This window comes from Strongylocentrotus purpuratus, unplaced genomic scaffold, assembly GCF_000002235.5.
Source record: "Strongylocentrotus purpuratus isolate Spur 01 unplaced genomic scaffold, Spur_5.0 spur5_contig_837, whole genome shotgun sequence".
Classification (NCBI taxonomy): Eukaryota; Metazoa; Echinodermata; class Echinoidea; order Camarodonta; family Strongylocentrotidae; genus Strongylocentrotus; species Strongylocentrotus purpuratus.
Window position 1 is genome coordinate 611,289 of NW_022145543.1, and position 23,852 is coordinate 635,140.

A 23,852-nucleotide genomic window follows, 5' to 3' on the forward strand; every position below is an offset into this window, starting at 1 on the left:
GATTGAGCTCAATATCACTCCGGTCAATTTCAGGACAATAAATGCGTGTGTCTCAAAGTTTTTGGCATTTGTTTCAGGCCTTTTTTAGCATTTCAACAACAAAAATCGCCATGCGCGTGCAATTTAGTTCCTCATGACCGCAACATAGAATAGCCATTTTTCTCTTTATGATATTCCCTTTTTTGGAACAATTTGATATCATGTTTACAGGTATCTCTTCATTACCATTAATAATGGAATGAGCGTCCGTTCAAGATAAATGTCTGTGCGTGTGAGCTCTTGTAATACATACAGTGTATGGGCAAAAACAAGCCTAAACAAATTCCATTACAGCTCTTTGGGATGCTTGGGGACCCCCAATTTTTTCTTCATATTTGGATAGAGTATGAGTCTCAGATATGATTTCATGTCTCATTTGGCCATTAAGTATATCATGACATCATTATAATAAATGGCCTTGGAAATCAAAATATGAATTTGGTATTATGACGTCATTTATGGAAAATTGTATCTCTGTAAATATTGATTGATTTTCTCTCTTTATTTTAATATGTTGTAGCTAAGACAATTCTCTACAAGATAAATCCTCACTATTTTTCTTTTTGATGACGTCATCATCGTGAAAATTTCAATTAAAGGTAACATGTCAGAATTTTTGTGATTTACGTGTTGTATGCCTAGTATGGGAGTTAACTTTATCTGAAATCTTGATTCTACATTCCAGTCTTGTTCGAGCAATATCGCGATTATATTTGAATGATTTTGTTTTCCAGATTCTGATATGTTGTAGCTGGGAAAATTCCCTACACGGAAGGTGACATTTATTTTTTAATCAGATGTTGGGATCATGGTGATATTTTAACTACCGTAAATCTCTGTGTATAAGACGCACTTTTTCCCACCGAAAAAAAATTCGAAAGTCAGGGGTGCTCTTCTCGGGTACAAAAAGTTTTGATTTATGCCCTCCACCTGGCACTGTGCCTGGCAATGTCCCCCAGCTCAGTCATACATCTACCACTCAGAAACTAGAAAAACACTACCTGAATGTCGGGATTTCTGTTTGGACTTAGAGGAAAATCTGCCTGTCATCTTTAGTTTTAAAAACTAATTATCAGAATAATGAACATTGAAATGTTCATATTCTGCTAACTTCATTATTACTAAATGTTCATTATTGTGATAATTTCATTGTTACTAAATGTTCATTATTGTGATAACTTCATTGTTACTATTATTTGTGACAAGTTCATTATTCTGCTAACTTTATTGTTACTATTATTTGTGGCGAGTTCATTATTCTGATAACTTCATTGTTACTATTATTTGTGACAAGTTCACAAGCAAAAATTGGCGCCTCCAACTGCACCTCCCAGTAAAATGAAGGTCCTTTCCCGCGTGGGTTTTTGAACACGGACCTGGCTTTTTTCTTCTTTTTTTTTTTCTTTTTTTTTCCTTCTTTTTTTTTTTTCCTTTCTTGGCCCCCAAAATAGGGGTGCGTCTTATACACAACTACAAAATGTGATTTGAGAATCCCATTTTCTGTTTACTTTTACGTGTTATGTCTATGTGGGGTATTTTGGTACAGTGGTTATTAATAAAAGGCATGAGTGGACCCTCTCACTGAATATACATTATAGTCTGTCAGTTGACGAAATCACATTAACTGGAGACTGTTACAATTGTCATCATCCCTATCACCATCATCATGATCATGTATACCTCAACATAAATTCGTCCCATGTGTATGATTCTACTCTCCTTCAAAGATGTTTATAGTCTTCCAGTTATTCAGATTAAATAACAGACCACCTAATTTGTTCCAATCATGAATTAAATTTCTTGTTCTTTATGAATGTTACCTGAAGATTTTGGCTCTTAATTGCTTTGCTATTCCACAGATGAACAGTGAAGATAAGAGTAGTTCGCCTAATAATCCCCAGACTGAAAAGACGCCTTTATTATCTTCAGGAATACCCCCAAGGTCCACCACTGTCCTCTCAGTTGATGTAAAACATGAGACACAACCAAGTAAGTAGTTATCACTATTACATCGATCAAGATCAATGTACTATCGGTCGCGGTACTGTCGTCTGCGCTGTTCTCACTGCACTCTTCATTAAGGGAACCTTAATTACAAGCATAATGCTTCCAAGGTTTCCTCCTCATTACTGCAGATAATTGTTAGCATCATATGTATTTAGTGACTTGCCATTACATCGTTTTTATTACTGTTGTATCAATCAAATATTATGTACATGTTTTGTTACTTTGTATATGTTGCAGTTAATGTGGAAATAAAACCTAAATAAAAAAATAAAAAAAATAAAAATTACTTCATTGACAGGAAACATTATTATCATTATTATTTTTATATAGTTTGGTTTGAAAAATATAAAACAAATATATCAATACTGAACTGTGCCCCTAAACAAAGCCGAGGGGGCATAGTGCAGTCTTGAACCACCAAGGAACTATAGTTTTAACCATGACTGTTATATGAGTCGCAGCTTCTCATCACATGTGTCTATTTTGTTTTTACTGTAACAGATGTCTTGGTACGAGTGCTGCTTTGTTTCGCGATGTCTCGTAACCTGCCCAAGCTTCTGAACACCAAGCAGGCAGAGGGCAGTATATCTTGTTTGAATGGAATCCGTGTCATCAGCATATCTTGGGTCATATTGGGTCACACGCTAATCTTCATCTTGCAGGCCCAAACAAGTGGTAAGGAGGTGGGGTTATCGCTAGGGATTCGATAGATAACCAGTATGTGAATACACATTACTCTGTTCCAGGCGCATACGCAGGATTTTTTCGAAGGGGGGGGTTTTAAAATTTGAAAATCGCGCTGAATAAGGGGGGGGGGGGCACATGTTTGTGTTTTTTGGGGTCCAAAAAATTTGGCCGATCGATATTTTGTTCCATTGGGGGGAGGGGTGGGGGGTAAGGTCACCTGTTTTGGGTCACCCATTAGCACAATTTTATTTTTTTTAAACTTTTTTGTATATTTTTTTTTTTGTTATTAAAAGAAAAATGAGGGGTGGGGGGTTTCCTCCAAAACACAAAAAAAAAATCAATTTGACAGAAGGGGGGTTGACCCCCGAAAACCACCCCCCCCCCCCTGCGTACGCGCCTGTTCTGTTCATTGAGAGCCTGAAGATATTAAATCACCTGCTCATTTAGGGAGAAGGGCAACTAGCCTATTCCGCCACCCTGATGGCATACACATGCCTGAAGTTGCCAAAAAGAATCCTGCAGGAATGAAAATGTAAAATTTGCTGTTTGAAAGTTCATTTATGGTTTTTGTTCATAAACCAGCTATGCATTTCTTATTGATAATGTGATGGTAATAATGGGGGGGGGGGGAGAGGGGCATGTAATGATGAAGAGGAGGAGGGGAGGGATATGCATGTATACACTCACACTCGCATTAGTATATTCCTAGCACTATTATTTATAAGTCCAAATCCCCAAACTTTATTGGTTGAATTTTTGTGTCTTCATAACAGCAGTGCTCACTACGTCATAATGACCTAAAACAGTACCCTATGCACGTGTACATCACAATGACAATTAAGTTTGTGATGCGCCAAAGGGGTAAAAACTGTTACAATCTATTTCTTTTCTATACAGAGAATATTGTATCAGCCATTGGTAGATGGTTGGATAACTTTGCATTCCAAGCTATCGCCAATGCATTTTTAGGAGTAGATACCTTCTTCTTTCTGAGGTAAGAAATCCAATTTCATGCCTACTGTAACCACTATGATCACAAGGAGCTATCATTGATTGTTATTTCAAGAGTCCATTAGCTATTTTAAAGACCTATCCGATAAAAAATACAACTTGATATAAATGGAAAACTGAATGAATGGAGAATACAAATATAACAGAATAACAAGTATTTACCCTTTCGTTATTGCACATAAGCAAATTAAAACCTCATTTTCCGCACCCCTCCAAATTATGGGTCAACAGGGGTCAAATTTAGCGAAGTTACAGTGACTACATAACATGTGGACCCCATGGGCTCGCCTATATAGCTGAGGCGATGAGCCGTGCTTTATTAATGCAAAGTCATTGTTAATATTCGTACTCCACATAAGATGATGTCATCAAGTCGATAGCAAGTTTTTAGGTTGACAACTTCCGATTTTCATACTTTAGATTTTGAGTTTTCAGAGAGAGCTCTGATACTCCTCTGACAAACACTAAAATGACATATACCGTAATTGATATTATTGTAATCTATGGCTTATAAGCTTTCCGATGATATATAATTCATCCCTTTCATTTTTCAGTTTGGAGTAGATTAGTTGAGTTTAGTAGTTGAGTAGTGGTCATGCAATTATGTTGTGAAAGAAACTCAATTGTTGAGAAGTAATATTCCGAATGGTCGCTAAAGTAGTTAATACAAATAATCATGTTTATGAGGTTCAGAAGTAGGTTCAAAATTATAACAAAATGACTATAAATCATTCTAAGAATCACAAACGATGAAGAGCATTGGACACATTAAAGTATGTAGGACTATACAAACATGTGACATCAGAGTTTGGTCTCTCGATCTCTCGTCATTCTTCATGCTATCCTGAGAACGGATAGTTGTAAATATACATCAGGGCCCTGTTTCACAAAGATCTCAAGACAAACTTAACTCTAAGTTGGACTTAAATATTATGGAGAGCCATATGTAGCCTTGAAATAAAATATATTCAGAAGTGAAAATTCAAGTATTTTAGACTTTTTATAAATTCCACATCAAGAACATGAAACCTCCTTGACATTAGAAATATGGAAGATTTGAATCAACACTTTATGCCTCTTAAAATAACTTTACAAAATATTTTCATAGATGCTAACGGCTTTCCATAATTTTCAAGTCTATCATAGAGATAAGTTCAACTTAGGATCTTTGTGAAACACCCCCCTGGAATTGTTGATCCTAAACATGAAACATGATTTAGAATCCTAACGTGATTGTTCTCCTTCCTTCAGTGGGATGCTACTGGCTTATCACACCTTGAAGAAAATGAAAGAGACAGGAGGCAAGATACCTTGGCTCTGGTACTATATCCATCGATACATCAGGTACATTCTACATACCCGTAAATCTCTGTGTATAAGGTGCACCTGTGTATAAGGCGCACCCCTATTTTGGGGGCGTTTTTTTGTTGTTTTTTTGTTTTGTTTGTTTGTTGTTGTTTTGTTGCCGAAAACCCACGCGGGGAAGGACCTTCATTTAACATCGAGGTGCAGTTGAAGGTGCTGATTTGTGCTTGTGAATTTGTCACAAATTATAGTAACAATGTCGTTTTTGTCTTGCCTGCGTAGCTAAAAAGCGAGACATAGGCGCCGCTTTTCCGGTGACGGCGGCGACGGTGGCGGCGTCAACATCAAAAACTTAACCTAAGGTTAAGTTTTTGAATTTTTGATATAATTTTGAAAGTTTAAGTTCTTAGTCAATGAAACTTAGACTATAGGGTTATCAAGTATCACCAATCATGTGAGTAGAATTTCAGGTCACAAAGTCAAGGTCAAAGGTCATTTCAGGTCAACAGACTTGGACTATGTTGTGGCGGCATCATCGAAAACTTAACCTAAGGTTAAGTTTTGAATTTTTGATATAATTTTGAAAGTTTAAGTTCTTAGTCAGCGAAACTTGGACTATAGGGTTATCAAGTATCACCAATCATGTGAGTAGTATTTCAGGTCATTAAGTTAAGGTCAAAGGTCAAAGGTCATTTTAGGTCAACAAACTTAGACTTTGTTGTGCCATCTACATCAAGATTTTGAATTTTTAGCATATTTTCAAAATTGATTGTTCAAATTCCATGAAACTTGTACCCAAGGGTTATCAAGTATCACAAATCATATGACACAAATTTCAGGTCACAAGGTCAAAGGTCAGTAGACTTGGATTATGTTTTCACAACTTAATATGAGAATTAATAATTTTGCTGGATTAATTTGTTCATTTATTTCATTCAAGTTATCGATAGTGGTACATTAAATAGTAAATAATTCTTCTGATGATTCTTAGTCAATATTCAGTTCAAAATGTGATTATATTTAGAGGATTTCATTTTTTGGGGCCTGCTAATGGGCCACTCTGCCTATGAATATTGTTCCAACCTCAATTTTTCATCATATCAAATTGCGTAATGCATTAAAAGAGCCTCTGTGTAATTGAAAATTTGTTTTAGAAATTTATCAGGACACACACACAGTGTGCCAATGTATATGGACCAACTTGTGGTTTTGGTATATGAAGAGCTCAGTTCTAAAAGGTACTACAAGATTCTTTTTTTTTTCTTTTTTAGTTTGTGTGCATTAATGTATGTACACATTTCGGGGGCCTGCTAATGGGCCACCCTGCCTATAAATAATGTCCCAACCTCAATTTTTCATCATATCGAATTGCGTAATGCAGGCGAGACCGCCGAGAGCGTTTCCCTTGTTAGAAGAATGTGTAAGATCATTAATGTAAATCAAAAATAATAGAGTACATAGGATAGAACCTTGTGGTACACTATTTGTTATAGAAAAAAAAATTGAGGAATTATTATTATAAACTACATGTTGAGCTCTATTAGAAAGATTACTTTCAAACCAAGATGACAGACAAATTTGAGTGTTGTAGTTTCCGAGTGGTGAGTCAACACACTGATTACTGAGCTGGGAGACATTGCCAGGCATAGCGCCATAAATCGAATCTAACAACAAAAACAAAAAACATATAAACTTTTTTTGTCTGTACCTGTGTATAAGACGCACCCCCGACTTTCAATTTTTTTTGGCGGAAAAAATTGCGCCTTATACACAGAGATTTACGGTACATGTACGTCTTATATTTTATTGAGTAAATATTGGTTAAAACATCAAAGAAAATCTGAGAAACTTTCTGTTTATCTTCACTTGAAAAATGACTGAAAGTTTCAATCATTTGGGAATCAGAGACAAAAAGCACTGTATGGTGTCCGCGCTTGCACAAAGAAAATTTGAACACATAAACCAATGGGGATCTGAGCACAATTGATTCATGCTGCCTGTTACCCAGGGCAACGGATATCACTCATGAACTATTGACCATTTGTTTGTCTCTTTAAGGGAATATCCAAAATCAAGACTGCAATTTCGACCAATCAGATGGCTAGATTTCTAAAGAGAGGTATATAATTACAAATACATCCTGATACATACTCTTTCATTATATAACTATGACCATGTCTGAACACACCTTAATAGTATGCAACGTCTCTCATTTTATTTAACAGGTTAACACCAACCCTAGCTCTCCTGATCGTTGTGTTAACATTCCTGCTACCAAACCTCAACCAGGGTCCCGTCTGGTTCAGGTTGGACAGGACCATCGGATTTTGCAAGAGTTATTGGTGGTCAGATCTTCTATACATCAATAACTTTGTGCAAGAAGGTCAGAAAGATGTAAGACATGAGATATTGTATTGTCCTAGTTGTAGTGGTAGGTAATTTCAGGGGTTGCAGATTGGTTTTAGTGTAGTTACATGTACGGATATGGTTAGGGTTAGGATTGGGTATGATGTTGGGTCCAGGGTTTTATGCAGGATCCTTCTTCTTCTTCTTCAAGATAATCTGCTGTATACTCGGCCTGATTGGGGTGTGCAGGTGGACCATTACACCGGGGTTTCCCCCTACTCTTATACGAATGGTGCAATGGGTTCTAAACGTGCAAGGGTGGTGACTCTCCTGTACACAGGGCCTCAATTTAACGTCCTATCCGAGGGACGGAGTGTTTTCTTTTAACATAGCCTGCGTCTATGAACAAGGGAAGGGGCTCGTAAACACACAACGCAGGCTTCAGTCATCTGCCTTGGTGGGAGTCGAACCCGGGATCTTTGGTTCAACTGGCAGACGCTCTACCGCAAATGGTTATTGTAGGAAATTGACTGCAGATTCATTTCTGCAAGGGCATATGTCATAGAATCACAGAAATTGTATATCATATTGATATGATGATCATTGCTATCTATTGATAATGATAATATTATAAGTCACATTTGTATTACTCTTTTCTTGTATATTGTACTGATCTTGTTCTCTTTAGTGTGTATCCTGGGGATGGTACCTAGCCAATGACATGCAGTTTTTCATCATTAGTCCACTCTTCATAATTCCTTTGTTCTGGTAAGTAAGCTGTTTAATACCAAATGCAGTTGTACAGCATTGGCATATTCAGGATGAGGGGTGCACCCCCTCCCAGCCATCCCTAGCAAAACTCTATCTGGCATACCCTAAGTACATGAAAGAAAGAAAGAAGTATAATGTGTGTGTTTGTCAGAGATTTTTGATACTGAAATCTTTTCTGGTAAGCCTGAGAGCTATTTTATTTGTCTTTGATTTTTCAGCATTGTGCCCCCCTCCCCCCCCCCCCCCCCCCCCTTCACAAAAACTGGGATCCACCAACTGTACAGTAAACTTGCTTAAGAGAACTGGGCTGCGTTTCACGAAACCGTCATAAGAACAAGTTGAGCGACATTGTATTAAGTTTAACACACGTTTCAATGGGATGTCGCTCAACTTGTACTTATGATGGTTTTGTGAGACGCAGCCTACATGTCTTTGAAGAAAACATTTTATGTTTCCATAGAGCAGAGTGTTTCACATTGAAAGGGCAATCCAGCCTCTGTGACAAGTTCATTTGTATGAAAGGAAAAAAACAAAATAAACAGAATGCTGAAAGTTTGAAGTAAATGGGACCAATAATAAGATAGTTATGAATGTTTGAAATCACCAAGTCCATGCGAATCTCAAATTGGCAGTCTGGTCCGTGGGGCTTTAATTTTTCTCTATAATATTTTGTTTATAACGTGTCCTTTTCAGGTTCCCTGTACTTGGTATGATTGCTTTGGCTGTAGTCTGTGCAGCTAGCTTCATTACAACCTCAGTTCTCGTCTATCAGAATGATTTTCTTCCAGGCTTCTTTCTTTCCATCGCTGGGTAAGATGTTCATGAAGCATTGGTTAAAAGAAAATTTACATGTTGAATTGATTTTGACCACTTCTTCATGAAATCATTATTTTGTGTGTGTTAATTTTTTTTTTGTCATTACATGTACATTTATTTTGAAAGGGTTAATTTCACCAGTACATTTTAAAGGTGATATATCTAGTGAAATGGGCTTTTGTAAGATCAGTCTTTGAAGAAATAGATTGCTGTTGAATACATTCTTTTAATTGGCAGCTTACTTTCTTATCCACTTTTATACGGTCTTTTTAATTTACCATTGTTGAAGGGCATCCAGGACGGTTCAAAGGAAATGGGTTTCTGTGAGAGAAAAATGATTTTAAAAAAATTAAAAATAAAATACGGCAAGAAATTGTTAGCAGTTTCACTCTCTAAATTGGCATCATTGTTTTGATTCCCATGTTTTATGTTTGGTTCATGTAAGTTTGAAAGAAAGAGAATTTTTTTGTTTTGTGGTGACATTTAGTTTGGCAGCAATTAAAAAAAATGTATGAGAAGTTCTCTCATGGCAAAAGGGGGAATGCCACAATGTTCAGTATTATCACATTGTTTTCTCGCTGATATGAATAGATCGCAAAGAAAATGGTGTACCAATGCGTATCATCAATATTGCAGTATTAACAGAGGTGAAAGGACTATCACTGTCTTCTCTGGGTTTTTTTTTCTCCAGAGCTTTTGCCGGTGGCTCTGGAACTGGCTTAAGCAGCAACCTTGATTTTCAGAAAATGGTATATGTGAAACCATACTGCCGCATCCCGCCATACCTTGTTGGCATAGCGATGGGACACTTCATTTGTGAGATTGAGAGTCGGAGGAGACGGATCAAATTGTCACCAGTGAGTAGAGCAACAATAACAACTTCTTGGATGGAAGAGTTTCATTTTGTTGAAGCTAGATGAAAGGATGTATTGAGTAACAATTCCTTTGCAGTCAATTTCATACAATAGTTGATTTTCAAACTTCAACCTTTGAGTCTGTACTTGACCCTAAACCTAAATCCAACCTTCAATTCAATCGCTATCCTAGGCCTAATACTGTATCTTTGACAAAACAAAAGCCCAGAGCATATGTTGGATAACCGATAATGAATATGGGAACCTTTTAGTCAGGAGGCTAGACAATCTGTTTGTTCCTATGTTATGAGGTTACCGCACACCATCAAATCGGCCAATGATTCATTTGTGGAATGTATTGCTGAGCAATTTTCATTGATAGGATGTGTAAATCTCTCGGACTGCGGCCCTGAATATGAATATTTACATCAAGGCATTAAGGGCTAGTGTAAACTTTTAAAAGAAGATAAAGCCTGATCAGCAGCAAATCAGGGTTTGGGTAAACCAGTCACATAAACTGCCCTATGACTTGTAGAGGTGATGAGGTTTAGTGGATAGGTCACTGGGATTTAGATCAGAAGGTTCAAATCCCTGCTACGACGATAACAATTTTTTTTGCAAGACACTCATCTTAGGGGCATTACTTATGTGGGGTTGGTGGTTTACAAATACTAATTAGTTATAGTAGTATAGGTATTATAATCATTAGGACATTAACAAAAAATATACATTATTAGCGTCCCCGCCCGCTTTCTTTTTGGGGGCCGCCTCCTATTTTTTAATTTTTTTTTTTCTTTCAATGAATTAAATCGTGAAAAACATACTGATAAAATTATTTGTTTCTGATTTTAAAAAAACAAAAACACCAGCGGCCATCTTTAAAAATAGCCCGACTGTCAGGAAAAATGTACCGAGCGGCCGTTTTGAAAAAGGGCCTCCTCCTTCCTACTGTTTTTTTTTTTTCCATTTGGCCTTATCATAATAAAGATACAAATTAAGACTATGATCAAGGGCTAGTCGTTTCCGAAAAAGTACTACGGTCAAGCTATCGATCTTTTTATTATATTTGACCTCTTCTGTGAAAGGGGAGTTTGTGTTTAGGTTAACCGTGTGAATCATAGGAGGTCGCACATTTGTAAATATGTAAAATAATTAAGTGTATACATTTCCCGAACATGACAAAAGTTGCTTTCTTTCCGAGGGAGAAACGTTTGATACATTCTCCCTCTTAGTTGGATTGGTGGGGTTCGGGGATCCACAGCAAATTTTGTGGTCACCTGTGGCTTTCTTGGTATTGCGTCTTGTCTCGCTATCAGAGACATATGTGTTTTTGTTTTGTAGTTTCGTTTGTGCTAGACATCGCTGTAATTGTCATAGGTGTTGCAGTGTAAGCTGTTTCGGCGGACTAGCGCATAGTGCAGTCAGTGTTATTTGTTTGATATTACAAAAGAAAAACTCCACAGGATTTGATTTTCATAGTACCGCGATTAAGTTGATATTCAATGGCTAGTTTCAATATAATTTCTTTGAACTGTGGAGGTTTGGGAAATCGCGAAAAAAGAAATGATGTTTTAGATTTGTTAAGTTAAAAAAGTTCAAAATATGTTGCTTGCAAGATACACATTTTGTACCTGAGGAAGAAGCTTCTATAAAACGATTTTGGGGAGATTTATTGAAATTGGTATATAAATTAGGTTCCGCTTGTATAGCAAACAGATTAAAGAACGTACTTCCTTTTCTTATACATGAAAATCAGAAAGGCTTTATGTCAGGGCGCTTCATTGGAGAGAATATCCATTTGTTATATGATTTATTATTGTATACTGATATCAATGACATTCCCGGTTTATTGCTGCTTATAGATTTTGCATTTGATTCTATTTCTCATGATTTTATTAGAAAAGTATTGCACTTTTTTAAGTTTGGTCCCTCTATTGTAAAATGGGTTAATGTATTCTATGAAAATGCTCAATCCTGTGTATTAATCAATGGACAGTTGGACACCTGTCTCCAAGATTTTCAATAGAGTCAGGTTGTCGTCAAGGAGATCCCATGTCAGCTCTTATCTTTCTGTTATGTGCCGAAATACTAGGTCTTTTGTTTAGAAATTCTGTTCCATTGTTGGTTTGAGCTTACCTGGTAGACAACTTAAAATAATTCAATATGCAAACGATACTCTTCTAACATTGAAGGGGTCAGTAATGGAATTAAACAGTGCATTAAACATTTTAGATAAATATAATGCAATGTCTGGTTTAAAAGTTATTATACAGAAGACACATGCGATTTGGATTGGAGGATTTAAAAACAAGAAAGATGGTGTTTTGAATAGAAATCTAAATTGGGTATTTGATGATTATTTCAGATATTTAGGTATAGACTTTTGTACGGATTTGCCCAAATTGATAATTCACAATTATAATGAAAAATTTAAAGAAATCAAAAGTCAAATGACATCGTAGTAAAGGCGATACTTAACTGTTCTTGGAAGAATCACTGCCGTCAATTCATTGTTGGTATCCAAATTAAACTACCTTTTTTTGTCCCTCCCTAATCCTGGTGAAAATCTTTTGAAAGATATAAATGCTCACTTTTATAGATTTATATGGGGGGAGAAACCTGATAAAATAAGTAGAAATCAAATGTCACAAAGTTACTCAGACGGAGGGGTTAAAATGATAGATATATACACACATTGCCAATCATTAAAAATTTCCTGGATTAAGAGATTAGTAATTGGCTCAATAGATAGCAATATCCTCTGTCTTTTGCAATCTTTCTTGCCTGAACGGCAAGATTTAAAATTATATATGGGAAACAATTATTTTCGGGAACTGGCAGGTAAAACTAACCTTTTTTGGAAAGAAATGTTCATGGCTTATAGTACGCTCTTGTCCATGCATTATGATAACATTTCTTGCCAACCCTTATGGAATAATGATTACATTAAAATAGGCAATAGCTCAATATATAATAAAAAAATTGTGTCAAAAGGGAGTTTGTTTTGTCAATGATATTTTAGACACAAATGGTGATTTTTTTTTCTCTCTGGAACACTTTCAAGAAAAGTTTAATATTCAAATAAATTTTCTTTTTTATCGTGGATTATGTGATGCAATTAGACAAGGGTTTAACAATTGTACTATTTTTAACAAGGTGCCACAACCTCTTTTCCCAGATACAATAGCATTTGTTATGAAACGTATTAAAGGATGTTTACATATCTATGCAATTTTATAAAAGAGAAGAAAAGGACTACCGGTATGTAAAAGTTTTCTTAAATGGAAATGCATTTTCGACCTGAATGATAAGAGTTGGGAAACATATTGTTCTATTGGATTTAATTGTACCATTGATGTGGGCTTACGATGGTTTCAGTTTAAAGTCTTATATACAAACGATCTACTGTTTAAAATGAATTTAGTCCCAAGAAAAGAATGTACTTTTTGTAATGAACAGATTGAAACAGTTATACATCTGCTATGTAATTGTACGCATGTTAAAAATATTTGAGGTAGGTTAGAACACTGGATTAATACTGGAACCGGAAATAAATTAACATTTTCATTACAAGATAAATTATTTGGTTTAAAAGGTTTAAATAATTATGCATTGAATTGAATACTGATTGTGGTGTGACAGATGGTGTATACTTGCAAAATAAAGAAACAATTGCCCGACTTTGATAATATAAGAGTTTCGATTATAAATTACTTCAAAAACGAGAAGTATAATGCAAATTCGAATTGAAGAAATGATAAATTCACAAGAAAATGGTTTCAATTCAGGAATTTTTTTACTTAAAATGATATTTTTTTCTGTATTTGTTTTTCTTTCCATGAGTGTCAGAAATGAATTATTGATTTGTTAGTTTTATGTTAACTCAACAGTTCAACAATACTTGTATCTTGAAAAGCCAATTTTATTTATGTTATAATGTAAATTACCTTAAATATATATTTTTGTATGTGTTTCAAATGAAAATCAATAAAATCCCTGTGGAGGGAAAAAATATGAAAAAAATAAAAATAAATAAATATTATTAGCATCGTCTTTCATTTATTTCATTCTCCGTACCAGGTATTTGCAGCTGCAGGATGGGCCATCGCAGGGGGTCTCGGGATGGCGGTAGTCTATGGTCTATACGATATTAACAGAGGGGCATCTACACCAACCATGGCTACCAGCATTGCTTATAACAGCTTCTCTACCTTTACATGGGCTATTGCACTCTGCTGGGTGGTGTTTGCATGTCACTATGGTTACGGGGGTGAGTGAACTCTTTGATCTGAAGTTAAGTCTAATAAAAAAAAGGAAGCTGCCTCTATGTCAAACACATCTTGGACTTTGCTTAAACCAAGAGTCAGGTTTAGCTTATCAATAGAATATAAGCCTTTGTGGCTTTCCCAGTTGAGACCTGCCATAAATCCTTATTTCAGCTTTAAAGCATACCAATCGCCTGAAAAAATAATTTGTGTATAGTTGGCAAAACCAACCTCAAAAAACTTTACCTTGCATTCTTTTGGTAAACGGTTTAACTGTTAATAAGGGTTACAAAGAAAATAAAGGATAACATAGAACCCTACATATAGGGCACGCACAGAACCCAAGTCAGACTTGGTTCCCCTGTGCGCCCTATTAATAGTCTACTCAGCAAGATGTTGTGCTGTTCACTGAGAGTTTAGAATGGAATGCCTCTGCTACAAAGTCTATCTCTATCTATCTAAGTATTTTCTCCCGGTTTGAAGGTTCATTGCAACATCTCTCCATTTTACTCTATCCCATGCCATTCTGGTGCACTCTTGCAATTTTAGTCCACTCCAGTTCTTGACATTCTCTTCCCAGTTGATTCTGGGTCTCCCTCTTGGTCTAGTACTTTCCACCCTTCCCTTTAATACATCCTTTAAGAGGTTTTGGTGTCTTTTAACATGACCAAAGTATTCGAGTTTTATCTCCTTGACTAATCCTACCAGTGCAATTTGTTTACGCCCTGCCATGAGACATATCTTTGTTGGTTTTCTTTTGTTTCCAGGATATTTTCATCATTCTTCTGTAGACCTACATTTCAAAAGATGTTATTCTATTTTCCATGGCCTTGCTTATTGTCCATGTTTCTGCTCCATACAATAGTCTCAACCTAAGTGCAAATTTCACCTTTCTATCTGTAAATAAGTTTTTCATTGCCAGAAATGTATTACGAGCAATTTCTAGTGTTCTTTTTATTTCTGCTTCGCATCTGGCATCATCTGTGATATTTTATCCCAAGTAGATGTACATATAATTACTGACCTGCTCAATGATATGTCCATCGATGAACCGATTGATGGATTTCTGCCAAACTTGTTGGGTCATGTATGTATCTTGCAGAGCCAATGAACTGATTAGATTTTGGGGTCATGGGATCCAAGGTCAAAGGTCACATGGCTCATTATGTGTGCAAAAATAGCTTGTGATCGCGTTATCTCAAGAACCCATTGATGGATTTTGGAGACACAAGGTTAAATGTCAAAAGTCTCGGGGCTCATTATGTATGCAAAAATAGCTCGTGATTGCATTATCTCAAGACACGATTGATGGATTACCGCCAAACTTGGGTCATGTATGTATCTTGCAGAGCCAATGAACTGATTCAATATTGGGTCATGAGGTCAAAGGTCATGGGGCTCATTATTTATGCAAAAATAGCTTGTGAACGTATTATCAATAGAACCGACGGATGGGTTACTATCAAACTCAAGACTTGTATGTATGTTGCAGAGCTAATGAATTGATTATATTTTAGGGTCATGAGGTCAAAGATCAAAGGGTCAAACATGTATATGAAAAATTGCTTGTAATCACAATATTCTGAGATTTTTTTAATGGTTTACAATCAAACTTGAATTTTACAAATTACTTCTGTATTGGTTTGTAAAATTGCTCCATGGTGGAGGCATCATTTTCGAATGCGCGCAGTCCAAGGTCAATCTAGTTTTCTTGTGATGCAGATGAAGCCTATAATTTATTTCTAAACACATTTAAAACCGTGTATGATCATAACTTTGTTGTTCGTAAAGTGAAGAAAAGGAAACTGCCACAAAACCTTGGATAACCCCTTCACTGTTAAAATGAATTAATAAAAATTATAGGTTATATAAAACATTTTGTCAGAAAAGAAACAACAGCAGTGAATGTAGATATAAAAAATGTAGAAATAAATTAAAGTGACTTGGTAACATTGTTGAAAGTTGATGAAAAAATTGCTGAATTTTTGTACTATATTCCTTCTACTGTACTAACCCTCTGACATGCAAAAAATCCAGAAAAAATTCTCTAACCACGAAGATATCTATGGTTTCCTTTAAAGGCGTTAAAGTATGACACACCCTCTAAAAGTGATTAACAGTAAATTCTCCCAACCATTTTTGAATTTTCCCAACCGTTTGTCCACGAAAAAAAAGACATAAAACAGGCTATGAAAAATATGTCAACACTTAAATGTCTGGAATGGAATGTAGAGTCATTTTATTGCTTTGTGACGATTTACATTCACCTAAAATGTAATAAAATTGTAAGATTATTGTTGGGAGAATTAAGGAATTGATCAGATCAATTTTTCCCAATTTTAACCATGAATAAATATGGTCCGTTTTCACTCAAATTTTCAGATTATCTTTAATTGTACATGTAGCATTGAAGTCACTACCTTGGTACCACTACTTTGTACCTCTCATCTGAACAATGGTACCAAGTCCCTTTAAACTCAATTTTACAGCCTGTAAGAAAAAAATATTTTTTTGATTTATTATTATTTTGAAGAATAGAAATAATATGTCTAAAACTAAATGATTTATAAGGAAAGAGAAGAAAATGCTAATATCCTACCAGTAATTATTTTCTTAAAGGTAAGAACAAGTTAACCGATTGTCAATTGATTGTTTTTCTAGTATTGCTACAAAACTAAAATCTAAACATATTCAGAAATCTAAATGCAATTTTAGTTCATTTTTACGAGATTCTTGTAACAAATCAAAATTTGTTCACCCTACCAATGAAACAGAAGTTTTAAACATTGTCAAATTGCTCAATTCAAGGAATCAGTCAGTACATAATAAAACATGACATACATTTCATTAAATTCATTGTATACCAAAGCTGGTGACAATGCTTTCCATGCATGCGCTCCTCGACTCTGGCATGAGCTTCCACGTTTTATTCGATTAGCACCTTTGCTGGGTGTCTTCCGAAAATGTCTAAAACTCTCCTCTTTGACCATGATGAACAATAGATTCTTTGATAACTTTTATGTAAAGCGCTGTGAAACAACAGTTAGTTTGTAAGAGCGCTATAGAAATGACTTTATTGTATTGAGTTGTATTGTATTGTGAAACCAATTATTTGTATATGCAATCTCTCCTTTTTGTCCGGAAAAGTCCCCAAGAATTTTAAGGTAAGGAAAATCATACCCATATTTGAAAAAGGTGACCCCGCATATTCTCTAATTATCGACCTATAACAGTACTGCACTGTTTCTCTGAGATACTGGAGAAGTTAATTTACAATAGACTTTTTGATCATATTAATACAAATAATCTTCTGACTGTTTCTCAATATAAAAAACTAATCCTTGTAATATTGCTCTTCTGTTAAATTTCTTGGTATCCTTTTGGATGACACTTTATCTTTTCAGGATCATTGATTGTATATAACTAACAAAATATCTAAAAACATTAGTGTTCTTTGTAAATTATGTGTATTTCTGCCTGAAAAAGTATTGTTTATGTTGTACAATTGTTTGATTTTGCCTTATTTACATTACTGTACTATGGTGTGGAGACAACTAAACTAGAACCTCTCTATAAACTTCAAAAGAAAGCTTTAAGAATTTGTACGAACTCCTATTATCAAGCTCATTCACTCACGTCCCCTGTTATTTCTCTTGAAAGCACTCAATATTTATGATATACATAACATTCAAGTGCTATTATGATGTATAATGTCTATAATAAGTATGTACTTAAAAGAGTTTGTCAAATGTTTATCCTTAATAAACTGTTCATTCATATAATACTTGTTATCATTATCATTATTCAAAGATCTCTACCCAGTTAATGCTTTACTCTTTTTGACATAATGGTCCCAGTATTTGGACTGATTTAACTGATAAACTAACATTATGCACTACTCTGTCATCATTTAAGGTTCTTCCCTTTATTTTTTCGTTAACCGTTTTTACCTTTCAATGTACCGCACGTGTGTGTATGGTGTGTGTGTGTATGTTCATTGTTAAACTATAATGTGTAGTATCTTATTAGATATATATATATTTATTGTTTTGGTAACATGTCCAACCATGTAATCTTGTCATTTATTATTTATGTCGGGGGACTATTGCTAACAAGTTTTTCAAACTTCCCTTTTTATCTCCAATTTCTTCATGATTTCCAGAATTGTAAGATTATGATTGTTTCATGTTACTTTTGTATGTATTACTTTATGGTTTTATAATTGAAATAAATGATGAATTGAATGGAATTGTAGTTAAATTAATTGACAGAAATAAATGAAAATAATCAATCAGAGTGTCATATTACTATCAGCGTGGGCTCAGACTGTTCTGTATGACCCAGTCAATTTAGTGATTTTAACATAATAATAATAATAATAATAATAGTACTCAGATTTTATATAGCGCTTATTACAATCACTAAGTGCTTCCAAACTTGGAGATTATTACCCCGGCTTTAGCTGTGCTGCCATTACGGCGCTCTAGCATTTCAAAGACATGCGACATTAAAAGCTTGGCATGCTGTAAAGTATGAGAACAATGAGTGGTTTGCAAAATTTGCAAAAATATTAATAATTCTTTCTTGTATAAGAGTAGCTATTATGATATTATTTTTGTTTATTATGCAGGCTTCATCAATGACTTCTTGAGCTGGTCTTTCTGGGTCCCTTTAAGTCGGCTCACATACTCAACATACCTCTTTCATCCTGTTGTCATTTACGTCTATAGCTTTGCTCAGGCTGTGCCTTTTCATTGGTCTATGATTAACCAAGTAAGTGCTGAATACAATTTTTTTTTTTAAATAATATACAAATAATAAATGGTTATGAGTTCAATAGTGTGAATATTTTCATGAGTTGAAAGATTAACATTCTATTCAACGAGGCGTCAGACGAGTTGAATAGAATTAATGTTAATCTTTCAACGAATGAAAATATTCGAACCATTGAACGAATGAAAAACATTCATTATTTGTTTTATACAACATCGAAGAAGATCTAATAGAACGTTAATCAACAAATTATGCTTTACTCCTTATATTAAAGATAAATTCTAGTTGGATTCAAGCCTTCTCGATTACATTTAGATTGCCTTCGCGTCAGATACACGCAGGGATACGCGCGCGCACGGCAGAGAGGTACGCAGTCTGCATATAACCAAAAATGCACGACCGTGCAATATACCATCTATTGAATATCATGTGACCAAAAATCCTCCAATCAAATGACAGGGATCCACGTAGGTGTTGTATAATAATATGTTAATTCATTGTCTACAGGAACTTGATAGTTGCTGTATTAAGTCTATGGGGGTGAAAGAATTCAGAAGTTAATGGGCTATTAACCTTAACTGATCATCTGCTATTAAATTGCAATCTTGTTTGATTTTGAGACTTGGTGGGCAGTATGAGTGATTTGAGAAAGTATACATTGACAGTGCTATCTAACTTCAATTCAGAGTATGAAATGGAGACATATTTTTCCAAATTTTGACTTGCAATTCCTTTTTGACTTTGCCAAATTTTGCCTTGTCCATTTCAACTTCTGTGAATATTTTTTTTGTAATGAAAAGGGGAAAATTGACTGAGTATGATGTTGCCTTAAAACTGACAAGCTCGGCAGTTATTTTAATAAGTTTATATTTTAGGTTCAACACCTTATAGTGTTTGTTGCAATATGCCCTATGTTATTTTGTTGTCTTTATGTATTTTTTTTTCTTCAATAAAAACATAAAAAGATTACTTATTTGAAGCACAGACTAAGTTGATTTTCTGAGATGAAAGAAAGATTAAGCTTTTGCAGGTTTCCACAAATGATCGGTACAAACAATGGATGTAATCAACAATAAGACTAATCTAAAGATCTTATACTACTGTTAGGCTATGTATTTTCATTAGTTTCATCTTAGAAATCGTAATGGAGTGAAATGAACTTGATGTAACTGTACACTCTTAGAAACACTTTTTTTTTTTATGTAAGATCTTGTTTTAGCAGAAAAAGACCAACACTAGTATCAAATGTGAAATTATAATGATAATGATAACAATCTAGATTGATATGGTGCTTTAATTATATAAAATACCGTCTCTATTGACCGTTTACAAATATTATGGTACATGAAGAGTTAGCATGCCTACCGGTATTGATAATTATGGCACATAAATGATAAGCATGCCCCCTCTTTTACATCCTACTCATGCACACACAGGTCTACATGTTTGCATCGTTCCTATTCCTGGCTCATGTCCTGGCCTTACTGGTAACCCTTACCATAGAGTTCCCTGTCGGCAACCTGGAGAAGATGCTTCGAGGCGCATTCACCCGCGAGAGGTCAGGTCAGAGGTCAAAGTGATTCCAAACCCTGATATGGTATCGAGTCGAAAGGTCTCCAAAGGCGCATCATTTTGTATGGGACAGTGGGAGGATCTCTGAGTAACTCCGGGTGAATTGCTGTGTGCCCAACACAAGGGCATGAATTCAAACTTTTTATCAAATTTTTCAATTTTGTTAGTCATGTATTAAAGTAAGGATAAATCTTTTCATGCCTTTGCAACGAAGTAGCCGGAGGCATTATGTTTTAGTTGTTCTACCGTATATCAAAAAGTCTGGGTGCGGCCTTTGCGCAATAACTAAAAACGCCTTTGTTACAGTACTAGCATAAATATCAATGAAGATTTGCTAAATTACGATCTTTTTTTAGATAAACTGTAAATTTATAAGCATATTGATGATTTTGGTATCAGTTTGTAGAAAAAACAGTGTTCTACAAGAAAATTAAGATTATTTTGTTTGGTCCGTTTTTTTTTTTTTCCTTTGTCCTTTTTTTTTTTTTCCTTTGTCCTTTTTTTTCTTTTTTCCCTCTACAAAATGTCAGTAACAGAATAAGTTGGAAAAAAAAAATGACATCAACTTATTTTAGTTTCCCTTTTTTGATTTTTCGACTTGGCTTGTCTCTTTGATACTGTTTGAAATGAATTTTTATGTAACTTTTCACATAAATTATATTTGCATAAATTTGTATGATTGCATGTAGTTTTTATTACATTTTTGATATTGTAATGACCTACCGGTATGGTCTTTATATGAAGATGGAAATAAAGGAACAGCAATATATGTCATATAATTTTATATTTCAAGTTTGAGTCATTTTTTTAAACATTTTTGATGGCTCATGTATTTTAAAGAAAATATATTTTAACATTTAATTAGTTGTGTTCAGGATATTTCTGATAATAGCTTGAAATTGGTTAAAGGTTTGTCGTGTATATTAAAGTACAACTATTTGTGTCATGAATATAACATCTTGTATACAATTTTTGTGCTGGAAGCAGTTTAAGATTACCCTTATATCTTTACATTGTTTTTACACTTTTTTGTTGTTGGTCTAAGCACTTGAAATCGAAGAATCGCTAATTCATTTTGAATAACATGAGGCACTGCTGTTGGAATTATGTTTTGAATTTTATCGGTGATACATTCATAAACAAGGTGGCAAGACCAAATTGCTAATCACAGCAAAGATTGTAATTTATCCGATGATTGTATTCAAAATGATAAAGATTCTAGAGCATGCACCATGCCAAATGTCAAGAAGTACTAACTAGCTTCCAATGTTTAATTTGATTTAAATATTACTTTACGTTATACTGTATGAGACATACGGTAATGATCAAATACAATGGATATATGTCAGTGTATGTGCAATTCCGCACAGGTAGGAAGAAAGTTACAAAGGCATTTTTGCTATAATTTTGCATAGCATGGCTATTAAAGTGCTGTGATGGATTGTAGGGTGATTATATAGGAGCACTAAAATCAAATAGTACCATTTTCCTCCTTTTTTCCCCCCTTGTTTTTCCCCCGCTTGCTTCCGTATTGAAGTAAAATGTGGAATTGTGCAAATCTTACTACCATGTGAAAATGCTGTTGACGGTATATATTCTATCATGAAAGCAATGTAAATTTTGCATACTTTTATATGAATTGTAACTATATTTTTGACAAATACCTGCCCATCATCCTCATGAATTATGTTGTATATGGACTAATCGTTTTGATTGTGCTCAATGAAGATTTTTTAACATGGAGTTTTTAGTAACTTGATATTCTAGAAGAAAATGTAATGCTATGAATTACGTGTGCAGCTCAATTTTATTGTTGATATTGAAAGTAAACCAAATTCTTTTTCAAACAAGGGAAATGGTTCCACTATTTTGTCGCTTTATTTAAATAATTCTCTGCTACTGTAAGTGTGTTTGATTTTTCTTTAAAATATACATTTGGTGAACATAACTTACTGTAAAAGTGATGTTGGTCATTTAGATGTGTATGATCAAATAGGAATTGACTTCACAGTTTAGTCAAAAGTCAACTTAGTGGCATAGCATAGTTCAGCTATTTCCTGTTTATTCATATATCCCCATATCCTGGTCAATTTCTCCTTTCTTTCTTTTTCCTTTATTTTGGCCCCCTCCCCATACCATAGCTATGCAATTGACTTTAAATCATCTTTTTATATTATCTTTCCACATGTTCACTGATAATCCATGAAGTGGTATTTAAAATGCATCTTCGTTGAAGAAAGAAATTACATTTTTTTTGCAATGTATTTTTGAAAATGTTATAATGCTGATGATAGAGAAATATCTACCAGTAGATCATCTATTTTTTTAAATTTCTTCCTGCAGCTACTAGATGTGATCAGTAATGCTCTGAAGTTGTAATACTGTCCCTTTTTATGCCTCCGTTACGAAGTAGCCGGAGGCATTATGTTTTCGGGTTGTCCTTCCGTACGTATGTACGTCCCGTTCTCGTGATCGCGTTATCTGAAGAACCGATTGATGGATTCCTGCTAAACTTTGGTCATGTATGTATCTTGCAGAGCCCATGAACTGATTAGATTTCGGGGTCACAAGGTCAAAGGTCACAGGGCTCATTATGTATGCAAATAAAGCTTGCGATCGCGTTATCCGAAGAACCGATTGATGGATTCCTGCCAAACTTTGGTCATGTCTGTTACTTGCAGAGCCGATGAACTGATTAGATTTTGGGGTCACGAGGTCAAAGGTCACAGGGCACATTATTTATGCAAAAAATAGCTTGTGATCATACAATCATTAGAACAGATTGATGGATTCCTGCCAAACTTCATTTATGTATCTTGCAGAGCCAATAAACTGAGTAGATTCTTGGTTCATAAGGTCAAAGGTCATAGGCTCATTATGTATGCAAAAATAGCTTGTGAACGCATTCTCATTAGAACTGACAGATGGATTACTATTTAACTCAGGACATCTTGCAGAGCCAATGAACTGAGTAGATTTTAGGGTCATGAGGTCAAAGATCAAAGGGTCATATATGTATATGAGAAATTGCTTGTAATCACGATATTCTGAGAACCTGTTAATGGATTACAATTGAACTGGAATTTTAAAAATTTCTTCTGTTTTGGTTTGTAAAATTGCTCTATGACGGAGGCATCATTTTCGACTGCACGCAGTCGAAGTTCCATCTAGTTTGTATTAAGACTTTACCCAAAATCTTTGTAAAACACTGCCCCAAACTTGTATAAAACTAACAATACGATAAAATGTGAAACACTTTGCAAATACGTATATATGTGTACACTGCCCAAAATGATAGTATGACATTGTTGAAATGTTTGTAAAAGTAGATTCTGTTTTAAAGGTACTGTATCCCTTTTGCAGCCAAAATCTAATGCTGTAGAACTTTGCAGGAATTATGAATATG

The 23,852-nt window shown here is 34.8% G+C and overlaps 1 protein-coding gene across 1 annotated transcript in view; it reads left to right on the forward strand.

Moving 5' to 3' along the window:
* Positions 1 to 22,575, forward strand: part of LOC100894037 (nose resistant to fluoxetine protein 6) — a 34,512-nt gene extending 11,937 nt beyond the window's left edge. Inside the window, exons 8-18 of the mRNA XM_030985989.1 lie at positions 1,899 to 2,028; positions 2,548 to 2,721; positions 3,631 to 3,727; positions 4,996 to 5,088; positions 7,275 to 7,443; positions 8,084 to 8,163; positions 8,860 to 8,976; positions 9,674 to 9,839; positions 13,917 to 14,106; positions 18,732 to 18,874; positions 20,311 to 22,575. Of these exons, the coding sequence (XP_030841849.1) occupies positions 1,899 to 2,028; positions 2,548 to 2,721; positions 3,631 to 3,727; positions 4,996 to 5,088; positions 7,275 to 7,443; positions 8,084 to 8,163; positions 8,860 to 8,976; positions 9,674 to 9,839; positions 13,917 to 14,106; positions 18,732 to 18,874; positions 20,311 to 20,454 (1,503 nt within the window). The 3' untranslated portion in view covers positions 20,455 to 22,575. The remainder of the gene's footprint in view (positions 1 to 1,898; positions 2,029 to 2,547; positions 2,722 to 3,630; positions 3,728 to 4,995; positions 5,089 to 7,274; positions 7,444 to 8,083; positions 8,164 to 8,859; positions 8,977 to 9,673; positions 9,840 to 13,916; positions 14,107 to 18,731; positions 18,875 to 20,310) is intronic.
* The last annotated feature ends 1,277 nt before the right edge of the window (positions 22,576 to 23,852 follow it).